Source organism: Filobasidium floriforme, assembly GCF_021052385.1.
Source record: "Filobasidium floriforme strain CBS 6241 chromosome Unknown HD553scaffold_3, whole genome shotgun sequence".
NCBI classification, from domain to species: domain Eukaryota; kingdom Fungi; phylum Basidiomycota; class Tremellomycetes; order Filobasidiales; family Filobasidiaceae; genus Filobasidium; species Filobasidium floriforme.
This window is the reverse complement of record NW_025763624.1, coordinates 1-15,591: the sequence shown is the minus strand read 5'-3', so window position 1 is coordinate 15,591 and position 15,591 is coordinate 1. Positions and strand designations below refer to the sequence as shown.

Below are 15,591 nucleotides of genomic sequence, written 5' to 3'. Positions count from 1 at the left end.
TCAAGTCGAATCGTGTGATCAGGCCTGTGTTGTGAATGTCGGGGTTCGTCACTTTCACGACTGACGCGGGGCAGACAGCGAAGAGCCAGAGTAGCTAGAGTAGAGTCCCTTTCAATTCAACTTGATCCTACATCTTCCCACTTTTCATATCCCTATACGCCCTTATCCAATATCCCACAAGGTATACACATAGAATCCAGAGCTGGGTATTGGCCAGCATGTTCGAACCGCACCTCGGGATGAACGACCCTTCAGGAGGGGATAACAAGTCGTTCAACGACGACTCGAACACGTCCGCCAAGGACTTGCTGGCCGAGTTGGATAGGATCGCTCCGATCAAGGCTTTCGATGCGTTTCCAAAGGTGAGTCCATGTTCCATGTAACCATATGTTTTACGACGTTTCTATCAGTCGGAAACTATAGCTAATGAGATCTGGTGTTCTGTTCGCTGGGTCTGGTGGAATGTGATGGCAGGTACAATCGACATACACCGAGCGGTCCAGAAGAGGAGGCATCCTAACAGCCCTCGTCGGGGGGATCATCTTTCTCCTCATCCTCGTACGTCTCCTTCCCATGACCCTCAGTCACCCTTCCTCGCTCATAATATACTCTACCATTATATCATCATTTGGACATCTGGTTAACATCTGGCTAACATATTGTGTTTTGGGTTGATATGGAATATTATGGATGATGGGACGTGGACGTGGAAACGCAGAACGACCTGGGAGAGTTCATGTTCGGCGCCCCGACGTTTTCGTTCCACGTAGATCCTACGGTGGATACGAAAGAGTTGCAGTTGAATGTGGATCTGACCGTTGCTATGCCTTGTCACTGTGAGTAATAGTCGACTGGGATCGCTCTCCAATGGGACCCTAAGGAATAGCTAGCTAATGTGACGGTTCTGTCGCTTTGTCCGTTTGTCGATTGTAGACCTGTCGATCGACGTGAGGGACGTCGTTGGGGATAGGTTGCACTTGTCGGACGATTTCGTCAAGGATGGGACCGTTTGGGAGACGGGTCGAGCGTTGAACGTACAGTGAGTCCCGGCGGGGCGTGTCGGGTCAACAAGACCTCTGCGAACGTTCTTAGATCTTGGCTGATAAATCAAATATACGAACCTGATAGACCTGCGGCAGCGACGATCCCCTCTGCCAACCAGGTCGTCCATGACGCCCATCGCGGTTCCCGAACCCCCTTGACTCTCCCTAAACCAACCAGGCAAACATCTACCAGCTCCGGCCTCCGTCGAATATTTTCTTCCCTCTTCGGCTCCTCCTCCTCATCTTCATCCCAACCTGTGAACCCGAACGTATCCAACCGACGCCCTCCTAGCCCGAAAGATAACTTACGGAGGAACATTAAAGGGTTCAGGAAGACGGAGAATTGGAGACCGACCGAAGGGCCTGAGCAGGGGAAGGCTTGTCGGGTGTACGGGAGCGTCGGGGTGAAGCGGGTTACGGGGAATTTACATGTTACGACGTTGGGGCATGGGTATATGAGTTGGGAACATACGGGGCATGATCGTCAGTACCACGTTCTTCCTCTCTCTCTACCTCTATGTTCTGTACTGGGGTCGTTTCAGTGAAACGAGAAAAGTCGAGAGGTTGACGTTTGACGTATGATTTGATCTGTGACTTCGGGCAGTGATGAATCTCTCGCACATCATCCACGAGTTCTCGTTTGGGCCTTTCTTCCCTGCGATCGCCCAGCCTTTGGACATGACCTACGTCAAGACCGAGGAGAGTGAGTCCCGAGTCCCGAGTCCTCTCGATTCACGTCGCATCATATCTCGTGTTGCGAAGCAAAATCAACTTTACGCAAATTCGAGCTCGCTGACAAAATGATGACGATGGTGTTGATTCGCTGTGCCAGAATTCCCGATCTTTCAATACTTTTTGAGCGTGGTCCCGACGACGTATATCGATTCGAGTCGACGCAAGATCCAGACTAGTCAGGTGAGTGTCAAAAAAAAAAAAAAAGTCGATCCATAGAAGAGGAATCGTTGGCTAATCTTCTGACCTGATCCCCCCTCTTCAACTTATGACCCTCCACCCAACATTGCCCCCTTGTAGTACGCGGTGACCGACTATTCCCGTACGGTAGAACACGGACGAGGCGTCCCCGGCATCTTTTTCAAGTTTGACCTCGAGGCGCTGAGCATGACGGTCGAGGAGAGGACGACGACGTTGTATCAGTTCTTGATCAGGTTGGCTGGGGTGATCGGTGAGTCCTGTCACATCTCGTCTCGCACTACAAACCGTACTCGCCGCTGAGTCTCGAGCTCGTTTTGCGCATGACTTGAACTTTGACTTGACTTGAGTTTAGGCGGGGTATGGACGACGGCAGCGTTCGCACTCCGGATCCTCACCCGGGCGGAAAAGGAAGTCAAGGTCAAGGTGCTCAAGACGGAAAAACCGTACACGCCGAGCGTACTCCCGAGTCCCGGAGGAGGTGGAGGTGGAGGTGGTATGGGAAGTGGGAAGATGGGGATGGCGAGGAGGAGCAGTAGTTATTTCGGACAGGTGGATGCGGGGTATCGATAGACTCGACTTGACTCGCTGAGGGGTTCCTTGTAGATGAAGATGCAACGATGTCAATCTCGGATCCGATGGACGAGTCAGGGAGATAAGGTTCTCGGTGGGTTTTGGAGTGAACTCGGTAGTAATTCTCGAGTCAACAACCATCTCGAGCGATGAGCGACGTCTGCTGCTTGAAAACATATAAAGCAAGACTAGACGACTGGTCTTACTGCGAGGTGGATGGTGGCGAGATAGCAACAGGTTTATCATATAAACCATAGATCTTTCATCAGCATGACCTCGTTTCCTTCGTCGGGATCGTTCATCGAACAGGTTCGGACGAGTTGCAGGAACGTCAGGCAGGATGCGGGGATCAAGGTGAGTGTTCGGTAATCATCAGATGTCAAGTACAGTCCTAAAGCTGACTATTATACTTAACCCTCATCCTTGACAGATCTCGATCGAAGCTATCGACAAGTTCCTCACCCAGACCCTCAACGAATCCGATTTCAACCGTCTCAAATCCCATCACGGCGTATCGGCCTTTCCACTCCGTTTCCCCACGCTCGTCAGCGAGATCAACTTCTTAGCCATCCTCTCCCTCTTGAACACGTTGTCAGGGTACCGATTACCTCTGCACAAAGCTACTGGGGATGGGGCTTACCAGAATATCATCAAGATCCTCGTCGGGCTGTTCATCACCGGGGAGGACGAAAAGCTGACTAGCCGAGGTCTGAGCGAATTGACTCCAGAGGAGATCGCTGGGATCTTGGGTGTCTCACTGTTTAGTGAGAAACCTCACGAGAGTCTACCCGGGGTGACGGTGGGGACTAAAGAAGGGGAGGTCGCCGAGGCCGTCGATTTGGTCGTCAGGGCGTGCAATGAGACTGGAAGGGCTTTGGTGGAGGCTGGGTATGAGAGCTTGGGAGATTTGGTCGTCGAGATCTTGGATGAGGCTGAGAAGATTACGGAGAGCAAGGGGGATGCAGCTGGGGCTGATCACTTTATCGAGAGAGTGAGTGCTGGAGATACATTGTCCTTAATTGCGATCCTCTCACTCTCCAATTACCTCGCTGATATTTCCGACTTTGTTCTGGCAGCTCGTCACCACCATTCCCGGGTTCGCCGACCAGACCACTTTAACCCTCCTCGACCCACCTCGACCGGTGTACATCTACAAGAAAGCATTCTTCCTCCTCTTCGCTCTTTATCAACGGCTCGACCCTCGATCACCCGTTGCTACAAGTACAAGTACAAAGGGGAGCGACAAGTCCGCTCAACGGACAGTCCCCTCCGCCCACGCCCTCCCTATGTTCATAGATAATGTCCTGTGTACAATGCTCGTTCACCTAGAGATCCTCGACCTCTCATCTTGCACCGTCCCAACTCTATCCTCGTGGAACACTTCGGCCAACGAATTCCGAGTCAGCGTGAAAGGCAAGACTAAAGAAGAACTAGATGGGATCCCCAAGCACGTCGACGGACCCCGGGTGATGGCCCAAGAAGCGTATACCGTCCGGGCTGCCGCGTTGGATGCGGGGAAGGTTATATTGGAACGTGTACGGGAGATCGAGGGGAGGGAAGGGTTTGGGTGGTTGGGTACGGTTGATGAGGCGGATATCGGTAAGTCCAAAATACACCCTACAGCGAGTTTAAATTTTTCTACAGCAGGCGGCTGATAATTATACTTTTGCGAATCCGCAGATGGATACCTGTGGGCCGTGGCCAAGGACGATCCGGTATTGAGAAAAGTCCCGCGGATGGTGGAGCGTAATACGATCATGTACTGAGAACGTTATACCAAGACGAATATGAGATATCAAGATGTAAGAACATGCGATGAACTTCGTGCTCGAACTGGCGAAGAAGGGATTTGGCTCTTGTTCCGCCTCGCCTGTCTACATACAACCTAACAGGAACTCCCTAGTCGGCCTTCCCAGCTGCCAAACCATCGAGATCAACAAGCGCAACGCGTTCTATCACTCGCTTCATACATCATAATGAGCTTTCCGCAGTCTACTTCGACTCCATTCAGTCGGTATTCGCTTGACGTTACAGTAAAGCGAAGCTCCTGTGCGCCAGTTGAGGATTGTGATCTGGCGGTTCCGGGATCCAACATACCACTCTGCATTACCAATCGATTCAAACACCGATATCCTTCACCGGTGTTCTGGTAGGTTTCCTATCTTTCCAACCGCTTCAACCTCATGACCCACAAGGAACAATTGAAACGGGGGCAACTGATCATCGATGTCTACGATCGATGGCTCATGTGGGGTTTTCAAGACTGCGCGGACTGTTTTTGGCGGGGAACAGTGTGTCACCACCATCAAACACATCCTCGCCTTCGATCGGCAGGTCAGGAAGTTTCCTCTCGGCGCGGAATTCTTGGCTAACATTGATCGACATGCGGGGTCTGGAAGCGACTTTGAAGTCAGGCTTTCAGAATGTGATCATCGCCGAGCGAGGTGATGTCGTCCGAAACGTAGATATGCAGAAGCTAATTTTCGCCGGACGGCACATCATTGCCGAATTTCTATTTGAAGACGACGAGCAGGACAAGGGACATCAAGCGAAGAGAGCAAACTTGGTAAGCAAGGCAATGCCTATTGCCGGAAAGCTTAGGAAGACCAGCAGGGACTACAACGACTACCGACAAGAGAGATCTCACATACAAAAGAGTTGATTGGGGGGTGGGGGGGTGGAGGGGGGAGGGTCTGGGCTGGACGGTTCTAGATCTGACCTGGCGTTGACCAAGGCCACTGCCAAGGTTCAAACATGCACGTATCACCACTTGAAACATGCACGCAGTCCACTACGGCATAACAACAGCAAACGGCACTGCGGCAGAACGGCGCACGACGTCAGAAGGCAGTTCAAATATCGCAAGGTCAGTGAGCTAAGCACAGATCGATGATCAACATCGTAGCTAGTGGCATGAAAATAACAAACGTCCGACACGACCCCTACAGTATAGCTAGAATCTGACAAGCCGACCAAGCAAAAAGCCAGGAGGCGCTACGACCTGCCAAGAATGCTCATCCGGTAGCCCGGCCAACCCGTTCGGCTATGCGCAGACTAGATACGAGAACCCCAAGCCCTCTTGCCCAAGATCTTCACGCTCTCATCATAGTCCGACGTCCCGAGCTGAGGTTCCTTATCGGCGGGCTTGCAGGTCGGGCGATCTTTGTACCCTCCGAGCGTGCCATCGATAGGGTAGAAGACCCGTTTCTCCCTAGTGGTGTCAACCATCGTGATTGCCGATTCTGTAGCAAGGTACCAGTAATATTTTGTTCGATCAGCGGAAGTAGGAGGACCATCACTCGAGACGGGAATACGACTCACCTTCGGTCCACCCGTTGATAAAGTCGCCATGCGAGCAATACGCATTCCCACAAGCCAACTTCAAAGGCGCTTCCCCCGTCCAGCCACCGGGAAGAGCCTTCCGAAGATCATACCGAATACTAAATCTTAATTGGCTCATCGACTTCATCCCCTCCGGACACCTATTCGGCGTCCCATACCCCGCGCTCTTATAAGCCGTCTTCAAGGTCTGTTCGTTGACGCACGAAGGGAACAGGAGTAAAGTCTGGAGGTGCGTGTTGCAGGTGGATGTGGGGAACCCGTTGGTACCGACCGGGACGTCTTGGCCTTCGCAAAACCATTGGATGCCAGCGGATGGATCGAGGGTCCCGGAAGCTTGGTTGGCGGCGTTTCCGGCTAGCATCATGAGGTTCTGGGGTATGGGTACCTGGTCGATTGGCGCAGGACGATATACGGTCCAAGTCAGCGGACGGGCGATAGCTATTGATATAGGTCTCATATAGGTTGATCCTCTATCTGAGACTCACTTCGGCAGGATCTTGACCGAGGTTATAGTAAGCGCTGAAGCGGGACAAAGGTACGGGCTTGAAAACCCCCTCGGCATCCTTGTACAGAAGCGTCGGGACCCAATAGACGGAAAAATCATTCGGGTTCTCCCCGTTCGTACACCCCGCTTGCAACTCGCTGCTGGTCGTAGTATGCGCCGTCACACCGTCGGATCCGAAAAAGGTATGCAAGTGGGATCTGGTGTAGCTACCGGTGAAGACCAGAGGGTCAATGTTCTTGTAAAAGATGGGCTGGTTGAAGTTGACTTGGGTGTAGGCCAAGGCCGACCGGGCCAGAAGGCTGACGGCGACGAGGACTGAGCCGCAGAACATGGTGGTGGCGTTGGCGATGGTGACTTGGGTTGAAGGGGCGGGTAAGAGCTCGAGAGACGTCCGGCGCTTCGAGGAGGACTATGGATGAGGGCCGGTTGTCAAAAGGTGATGAGACTCGCTTCCGTGTCGACTGGAAAGGGGCTGCAAAGGACTTACGAAGTGTCGGGCGAAGGTTTAACGAATCGTCTGTCGACCTGCGACGAGTGTGCCAAATTTGATGAATTCTGATGATCCTGGATGTATGGAGGGCAGTTCATTCAACTCTCGGACAATGGGTCAGACTGATATATACGATTTTTGCCCCTTGAGCTGATGCAGCAAATCCCGCGCAAACGACCGAATAAGAGGATTTCACGAACGTGCGGATCACACCGCTCAAGGTCCTTTGGATCGAAAAATCGAGCGACCGGACCGGGTATGTATGGATGTCGTCGTTCCATAACTTCGCAGTAGCCGCAGTTCCTGCATCTCTTCTAGCCGATCAATCACGTCTCGTCGTCGTCTGCGTCAACGGCTCGAGCTTGATTGATTGTTCCCGCGTGTCATCCTTCGAGTGTTTCGCGCGACGAACACGGAGATGAAACGCGTAAGATGAAACGGACGATGATAGCAACGACGGTGAGGGATAGGTGGATATAATTTACTGTATGACGCGCCAGGAGCTCTGTCAGGCAGGCAGCCGTGGTGGGCAGGGGGGCATAGATGCCCAAGGGTTTTGTCATTGTCCGCCAGCGCCAAAGGAGCGACCCATGCGCTCAATCCGGCCATTTCCCATCTGTGAGGTCAAAGCGTGTCAATAAATGAAGACTGGCGAATACAACGGACATGGACTGGAGCAAGCCGACGTACTTTCGCAGTGACATGCGGCAGTATGCCTCGACAGCGAAATTGGTGAGCCGGTCGCGTGCAGGGATAAAGCGATCGGATACGTTTGCGGCAGAGATCAGGTCCGGGTGGCAGATAGCGTCGAGATATCTCTCCTCAGCGAATGCAGTCCAGTAGCTGTAGTCGTGGGTCTAGTTGCTGTCGTTGCCGGAGAATGACGTCGGTCGGAAGTGCAGCGAGACCGAGCCCAGCGAGAAAAGTCGGACAAAGGCGCCTTTTGCTTCTTCTTCGGAGTACGCCCGGCGGGACCTATTGTAGCCTCACTTGTCAGTACTATTTCTTCGGGGGGATGAACCTGATCAGCAAGAACCTGAACTTAGTACGTCCTGAGTCCTCTTGTCACGCCTTGGTCAAAGGATCCTCTGATACGATACGGAACGCAAAACCTCGGGTCAAGATCCAATATGTCGACCTCTCGTCTTGTGCCTTCTTGCAGGCGCTTCGTCTCGCTCAAAAAACAACTCTGTTCCATACTGTATCGCCGGACCCGCTATTGTACATCTCCCAGACATGGTATCATATCGTGCGAGATCGGGCCGTATCCCCTTGATCCGCATCAATCAATGCTTGCTTGCCTGGCTACAATAGGCTCGCAGTCCACCGACATGTCCGCGGTAAAATCTTTGGAGAACGACTACGCTTGTCGAGTATACTGTAGCGGACCAGTCAGGTATAAACAGGACCCAGCGGATGGTTGTCACCCAGAAGCAGCGTGAGTTGGTACAGTAGGCCTTCATACAGAAACAGAGGTGAGCGTGTCGCCGTTTGTTGTTGACGGAATGTCTAAATGATGCTTATGGCTTCTGATTGATTGCATACAATAGTAGCAATTCACCCCAGCTCCAAGGAATCTCCAGCATGTCATCTCCGTACACGATGTCATGTACAATACTTCCTGCTTCTGGGTGATAGATAGTGAGGCATAACGCGAGGCCCCATCGGTCTTGTCACTTACAACGAGATTGACCTTGTTGAGTGAAGGGAGAGCATGTCGATCATGATCGGTGATCGCTGGATGATGTGCCAAACAGTGAGCTTGAAGATCTTTGAGATGTGCCGGCTGTCGTCATGTGATACTGTATGGAACGACTTAAGTGGAGTCCACGAGCCGCTACAGTAGGTTCGTACAATATGCGTTGCAAGCTACAAACGATCTCGGTTCATCGATTGCACAGTGATCGCTTCAACAAATGTCTCGTTGTTGGAATTGCAGGAACCCTTTCACGTCGCATACTGTACGTCTAAGACGCGAGGGGGGCGACTTTTAATCAGCCAGAGCGACGATTGTGGCCGCTATTTAGGTGAGGAGAAAGTAGCCAGGCCGCAGTGTAATCCCATTCTCTCCCTCGGTAAGCCTGCGCCGGCTGCACAAGAATGACTTGGATTGATCAGATGTATCAGATGGCAAACCTTGCGGGTTTCATCGAAACGGCAGCTCTTACACAGGTCTGCAGTTTCTCGCTTACATGGATGTCATTCCAACGAATCTTAAAGTTGTACTGTCTTGTGGCTCGCGCAATTTCGATAGACTGATAGCTTGCTAGAGGGCCAAGATATCTATAACGGATCTCGCCTAACAGGTTGTGGCGCGATGAAATGAAGGCGGTCAAATCAGGCGACAATACGGGCTTGCAAAACATTTCCACGACATCCATCTCGAAGGGCGCCATCCAATCATATCGTATCGATGATGCCTGATGCCAGTCATAGCATACGAATATATGTACATACATACGACCGACCGGGTAAGACTACCTAGGGAAAGTCTGATTGCTCGGGAATCCGATTCATCGGCTGGTTGCAGTGTTGACGAACAGGAGATGCTGTGGTAGTGACTGCTTTCCCGGATGAAACGAACCGGAAGCTCGTCGTACAACAGCTGAGTATCGGGATAAAGCTGAGATGGGAGGTATTACTGCGGTCCTAGCAACATCAACGCAGGAGGAGTAGCGTGTATCCTGAACCGGGAGCGCTGGAGAGGAGTGTGGCTTTCGTCGGGGTGATAATGCCCGATATGAGAAGAGAAGCGATGGGCTGGGAACACGGAATGTGTTAGGTACGTTGGCATGAGGTCCATCTGTATAGGATCCGTATACCAATATATTGATGGACTGGCATGAGGGACCATATATTGTAGCTATCGCCCGACCCAACGTCAACGTCGAAGGTTTCGCAATCCGATCCGAGTTCCGGCTGCTGGAATGCTACAATGCCTATTGGAGGAGATACAGTACTCTTTTATTGACTGTATTCTCGAGTTATTGTCCGGAGGGATAAAGAGGGGTTTGTTTAGGCCCGATTCCTGACGGTTTTGGCATTCCGATTGAGGTGATATACTCTGGTAAGACTCGGCTCTTTACTCGCAGGCAAGGGCATTGATTTGGATTTGCGAGTCCCAGCTTTGCAAACGAGTTTGCCTGTCGTGAGCCATCATCCTGAAGCATCGGGTGATCGTCTTTCAGTCTCGATTGATCGTTATCCTTCAGTCTTCGTATGGGCAACGGAGATAGGCGTCGATGAACTGAGCGGATGTAGATCTGAAGACTTTTCCAACATGGCTCATGAAATATATATATGGCTTACCGCTCGTCACGTCTGAAGAGTTTGGCAATGTACAAGGGATCCTCATCGTTGTTTAACACCTGATGCACGTCCGAACTGAGGCAACGTGGTCGCGCTCGCATCCATCGTCGTTTGAATGGTAACGTGGCGCAAACAAGGGAAAGAGGAGGGATTGGACCAGGGTTCACTGGCAATGTCTAACCTTATTCGCTTGACAGTATCGACGCCATCCCTCGAAAGCGAGGTCGACGCGGTCAGGGGCGATCGACGGGTGTCAGACTCGCCATCACGGATTGGTTGTAGACCTGACAATCGAGCTCGGTCTACGGCGGGTGTACGAATCAAAGCGTCGGTTTAGGAGCAACCTCGATCAAGTAACCCTTTCTGCCGTTCGAGTGCACCGGACGTTGTTTGTTTAGCGAGCACGATGAGTGTTGCGCCGCAGGTCCGATGCGATCCCCGTCAAGATATGCAGGGCCTCGGCGCGGGAGTCGCAGTTCTCGACGCGGTCCGCGCTCATCCTGACAAAGAGCGAGCGGACCGATTAGGTAATACAACTAATCAGCTACCACTTCGGATCCGACGACCAGTGCTAAAGGAACCTGGAGCGATGAAGGTAACCTTGTTCAAGGTCGATCTCGTCAACAACTTCGACATTGATCATTGAACGGTATTGCCTATCAAGATTTGAGGTAGTTATCTTATCCATCTAACTACGATCCGCAAAAGATGGCTTCCACGATCCTTCCCCTAGGTGAGTGAGAACGCCTGGCTTCCTCTATACAATCCACCTTGTTTGCACGCTCACTGACCTCGACCTCGATCTCCACCTCGTTCTAACGTCATCCTCGTCCCAACCTGACCCAACCCCAACCTAATCTCCGGCGTTGGCGTGACCTGCACCGGCTCCCGAACAATACATGACCCACTCGACACTGCTCTCTTGTTCCACTCGCTCGCTCGCCCGGCAGAACTCATCGACCGATGCATCAACTCCCGAATCTGGGTCATCATGAAGGGTGATAGGGAGTTCGTAGGGACGCTCATGGGGTTCGACGATTATGTTAGTGAGTATCCGGTCACACGAGTGTATGAGGCTACGTACTCGGAGTGGGATGGACGATGGGTGTTGGGTGGACGATGGGTGTAGGGTGTTGATGTGTCGAGCGAGAGATGGGGTGCATCTGTGCGTGCTTTTCGGGGTTGTTACTGATATTTGGTGTTGCGTTTTTTTCCTGATGTGACTGATGTAGATATGGTACTCAAGGACGTGACTGAATAGTAAGTCCGACCCACTCCCCTTTCATTGTTCTTACCTGTTGGCTGTACCGTCCGATTATCGATCCTTCTTATCTCACTCTCGCTGACCTCGACGAACTCTTTTTTTCTTCTCTTTCTTCTCTCTACTCTTTCGTCTTTTCTCCCTGCTTCTCATCTGTGCTTTCATGGCATGGCTCCGCCATCCTAAACAATCTTCATCTACACCAAAAAAAATAAAGTCAAGTGACATTAACGGGGACCGTCGCTACGCCGCTAGGGAAGACGCTACTGAACGGGAGCTCGATCGCTATGGTCAGTCCACGCTCTCTTTCTTCCGTCATACTTGGCTATGCGGTACGATGGGTCCAACGAGCAGAGTGCAGGAATACTGATATTCTATCATACTTTTTCGTTTTCTGTTCGATACAGTTGATACCTGGAGGTACGGGCCCGGAGATCACCGCATAGGCCACTCCTACCTCATCTTCAACCGACCCGGGCAACGAGGAGGCGTAATAGAAAAAGCAATCTGGGCAGCCTTTCACTCCATCCGATAATCCGACAAGCCGACGATAGAGAAGACAAAAAAATGACACACATCTTAGGGGGATCTGGATCACTGGTCAATATTACCTTACACCACGATATATCTATCTCTCACTCTTCGGCCCTATACTATACGCATGTTTCCTTTCGGCCCCGGCACGACTCGACAGACACCGACACTGTACCCCGATTCCGATTAGACGAAGCTGGGGAGGGTATATGCGATCACATTTGTACTTTTCGAAATTTGAAACGAAATCTACCTTTTGACGGACAAGTATGATAATCTTCTTTTCCTCCTTTCGTCTTCCTCACTTCTTTCCTTTCCGCCCAATAAAGATTCGAAAATAATGTCGCCCGTACAGCAACACGCATCTTCCTGGTGACATTGTGTCAAAGAGGGGGTGTCTGATGGAAGTATTGTGACCCGGCAGCAAGCCATTATTATGGCTATTGGCTATTGGATCCATCGCTGATGGCTGACCACGAGTTCACGCCCAATACTAAATTTTCGCAGCTACGGTGCCCCCCCACAAAACAAGCGGAAAACAAAGAACCCACACTTGTCTTGAGGTCAGAGGGAGGTGCTGACAGGCATGACAGGTCAATCCAGACTTATTACAGGTCCTAACTGACCCTCTTCAATCGCGTCGCCCCCTCCCTTTGTCGCTTCGTCATCAAGTCCTCGCGAGGGTTGATTGAGCATATTCGAATCCTTCGACCACTTCTCATATACCTCTTCATGACTCTCATAACATCGACCTATCAGACTCTCTTGAACCCCCTTACACGAGCGATACAGCTAGGAGACTACATCTACCACAAGTATGCCGGGGCCCAATTTGAAGGACGTTCAGAGCGTGAACGGTCAGTCCTCCCCTCACTCACCAGTCTCACCGACGGAGCTCATGTTGAGGTTTGATTTTGTCTTCCTGTGCACGACCGGCAGAGTTCGACTCGATCATCAAGGGCCTTCCGGCTTCTAAAGCTTGTTTCGTGGACTTTACTGCGACTTGGTGTCCGCCCTGTGAGTCCCCCTGCGCCCCCGAGGTTGGCATGGGTTGTTCGAGGTTCAGATGGGGATGGTGGCTGACAGAACGACACTGTGGGATCTGGACGGTGGTGGATATTTGCAGGCAAGATGATCGGACCGATCTTTGAGAAACACGCTGGGACGACCCCTCATGCGCAGTTCTTAGTAAGTCCCCTATACGATACGATCACTCCTACTTCCTTTCCCTTTCCCTTTCCTTCTTTGCTTTTCTCGTCGTGCTGATTTTCTTCCTGGTTCCATTTTGTTGTGGCACGCCTTGTTCTTACCTTTTACCGGTGGGCTTGGTGTTGGTAGAAAGTCGACGTGGACAGACTTCAACCCGTAGCAGCGAGGTATGGGATCCGGGCGATGCCGACGTTCATCGTGATCAAGGGTGGGCAGAAGGTCGGGGAGGTCAGTATTGTGTTCCATGTCTGGCTTCCTTTTTCTTTTCATCTCGATCAACACAGAAATCTATAAACGCCAATGGTGGGAAAGCTGACGGAAGAATAACCTATTTCTACCTCTATACTGTCCGGCAACCTGGCAACCTGGTAACCTTCGGACTTGGATTTTGATCTTGATCTTGATCTTGGGCTTGGACTTGGGCTTGGGGGAATTCGATAGATGATGGGCGCCAACCCGGCCGGACTCGCGAACCTGATCAAGACGCACGCTGGGGCGGCTCCTCCTGCTGGATCGAGCTCGACCGGGGCCGGAGCTGGTGCTGGAGCGGGGTCGTCGGCTTCGGCTCCGGCGGAACCTGGTGTGGTGAGTCTTTTTCTCTCACTCGCTCGCTCACACAGTTTGAGCCGAGCTACGGAAAGTAAAAGAAAGGAGAATGTATCGCTAACCAACCGACTCTTTTGTCTAATTCTGAAATGATGCCTTGATTCGGGCTCGAAGGAATCGCTACTCCCGCAAGTGCATACCGCCCAGCTCACCTGCTTGAACGAGAGCGCCGATCATGGGATCAAGAGCATCGTCGGCAGTGGAGCGGGGAAGAAGGGGAGTAGTTATTTGGAGAGCGAGAGCGATCCGGAGTTGTTGGTCTATTTGCCGGTCAGTCCGAGTTCATGGAGTTGGGCGGGAGTTGGCTTACTTGAGACTGATTTCGGTTCGACGACGTTGGCCGTTTGCACATCGGGGGAATTGCAATTGCGATGACGATACTTTGACGGGGCATGACTCACAGTTCAATCAACCGGTCAAGATCAAATCCATCTCGTTCTTCTCCGGCATCTCCCCACCCCAGGGGCCCAAGACGGTCCAGCTGTTTATCAACCAGCCGCAGTTCGATTTCGCCGATGCGGATTCTCACGAACCGACACAGGAATTGGTTTTGAGCGAGGGGGACGTCAAGGGCGGAAATAGGATCGATCTGAGGTTTGTCAGGTTCCAGAACGTTAATAGTTTGCATGTGAGTTTTTCGAGGTTTCCGAGATCTGTTCCTTCTCTGTTCGCTCAGGGAAGGGACGAGAGGGCAGTGTAACCGGAGTGATCTTGAGCTGATCTGGGTTCTGGAATCTGTTGGGCGATGTTTCGGGGGTAGATCCTCGTCAAGGACAATCAGGGGGACGAGGAGACCACCCGGATCGACTCGTTTGACGTGTACGGAAGCGGTAGGTGCGATGGGGTTCTCTCCGATTTTGTTTTGGGGAGATACTTTGTTTTACTGATCATGATTACTGTTACTACTACCATTATCACTCCTATCTGGACGAATTTTCGGACCCTTAGCCGTTCATGCGACGAGCCGGGAGAAGATCCAGGCCATGCCGGAGCACTGAACCATCCTTCGACCACACCGCCTTCGACCGGCGGGATGGACTTGATGACGGCGTTGGTCTGGGTTCCGGCCGTCTTGTGGTTGTTGAGTTTCTTGTATGATCGAGTGATGAGGTCTTGAGGAGATGCTAGAGAGGAGAGGTCTGTGAGCCATGTCATGAGGATGGATGAGTTGAATCATTCCCTTGATGTTCAAGTGTTTGACCTTTTAAAGTCTCCAGAGAGTTCTCGAGCGGAAGCGGATGGTTACAAGTTCGAGGTCGATGGGTGATGATGATCTCGATGTACAGTGCCATGCCTACCTTTCGACTCTCATCAACCCTACAAAGTCGTCCCTACATTCCATAAGTACACTATCCATATCATATCGACAGATCAGGAGAACCGATAGACGGTTTGGTTCGAAGTACATCGACGTCCAGATGACACCGCAGTCGGGTACGGCATAACGAACCAGTCCAGGATACTACCAGCCTTTCGTGGACAACTATGTCTACCCCGACCGACAATGAACAAGGACCAGCACAATCATCAACAACACCTCCTCTAGAGGTTCTCATCGAAGTCGTCTTGCCTTCAGCCGAGGAGGAGGAGGACGTCGCAGGAGGACCAGCCGGTTTCGATGCTCGTAGTCGGCAGGTCTTGCGAGAGGTTCTAGGGGCTGCCGTCGACGTCGCCTTTGATGGCGAGAACGAGAACGGGAACGAGAACGAGGGTTAGGGGTTAGGGGTTAGGGGTTAGGGGTTAGGGGTTAGGGGTTAGGGGTTAGGGGTTAGGGGTTAGGGGTTAGGGG

The 15,591-nt window shown here is 51.9% G+C and overlaps 5 protein-coding genes across 5 annotated transcripts; 4 read left to right on the top strand and 1 right to left on the bottom strand.

Moving 5' to 3' along the window:
• The first annotated feature begins 124 nt into the window (after positions 1 to 124).
• HD553DRAFT_152974 (endoplasmic reticulum vesicle transporter-domain-containing protein) lies at positions 125 to 2,903 on the top strand. Its single transcript, XM_046176760.1, has 9 exons — positions 125 to 362; positions 475 to 558; positions 719 to 836; positions 934 to 1,039; positions 1,093 to 1,526; positions 1,648 to 1,746; positions 1,876 to 1,958; positions 2,076 to 2,226; positions 2,329 to 2,903. The coding sequence occupies exons 1-9, from the start codon at positions 219 to 221 to the stop codon at positions 2,544 to 2,546; spliced, it is 1,437 nt and encodes a 478-aa protein (XP_046039038.1). The 5' UTR covers positions 125 to 218; the 3' UTR covers positions 2,547 to 2,903.
• On the top strand, positions 2,721 to 4,362 carry HD553DRAFT_152935 (uncharacterized protein). Its single transcript, XM_046176759.1, has 4 exons — positions 2,721 to 2,900; positions 2,977 to 3,537; positions 3,623 to 4,145; positions 4,227 to 4,362. The coding sequence occupies exons 1-4, from the start codon at positions 2,817 to 2,819 to the stop codon at positions 4,310 to 4,312; spliced, it is 1,254 nt and encodes a 417-aa protein (XP_046039037.1). The 5' UTR covers positions 2,721 to 2,816; the 3' UTR covers positions 4,313 to 4,362.
• A 1,238-nt stretch (positions 4,363 to 5,600) lies between these two features.
• Positions 5,601 to 6,724, bottom strand: HD553DRAFT_339180 (uncharacterized protein; the record flags this gene model as incomplete). The annotated part of the gene is made up of 3 exons (XM_046182415.1): positions 5,601 to 5,788; positions 5,868 to 6,273; positions 6,374 to 6,724. 3 exons carry the CDS (start codon positions 6,722 to 6,724, stop codon positions 5,601 to 5,603), a joined length of 945 nt encoding a protein of 314 aa, XP_046039036.1.
• A 4,043-nt stretch (positions 6,725 to 10,767) lies between these two features.
• Positions 10,768 to 12,351, top strand: HD553DRAFT_304901 (uncharacterized protein). Its single transcript, XM_046179081.1, has 5 exons — positions 10,768 to 10,925; positions 11,143 to 11,238; positions 11,425 to 11,452; positions 11,671 to 11,743; positions 11,861 to 12,351. Exons 1-5 carry the CDS (start codon positions 10,901 to 10,903, stop codon positions 11,897 to 11,899), a joined length of 261 nt encoding a protein of 86 aa, XP_046039035.1. The 5' UTR covers positions 10,768 to 10,900; the 3' UTR covers positions 11,900 to 12,351.
• Positions 12,352 to 12,747: 396 nt separating this feature from the next.
• On the top strand, positions 12,748 to 15,518 carry HD553DRAFT_347804 (PITH domain-containing protein; the record flags this gene model as incomplete). The annotated part of the gene is made up of 9 exons (XM_046183325.1): positions 12,748 to 12,844; positions 12,927 to 13,004; positions 13,114 to 13,175; positions 13,326 to 13,424; positions 13,638 to 13,781; positions 13,917 to 14,072; positions 14,206 to 14,430; positions 14,563 to 14,632; positions 15,349 to 15,518. The coding sequence occupies exons 1-9, from the start codon at positions 12,805 to 12,807 to the stop codon at positions 15,516 to 15,518; spliced, it is 1,044 nt and encodes a 347-aa protein (XP_046039034.1). The 5' UTR covers positions 12,748 to 12,804.
• Between the last annotated feature and the right edge of the window lie 73 nt (positions 15,519 to 15,591).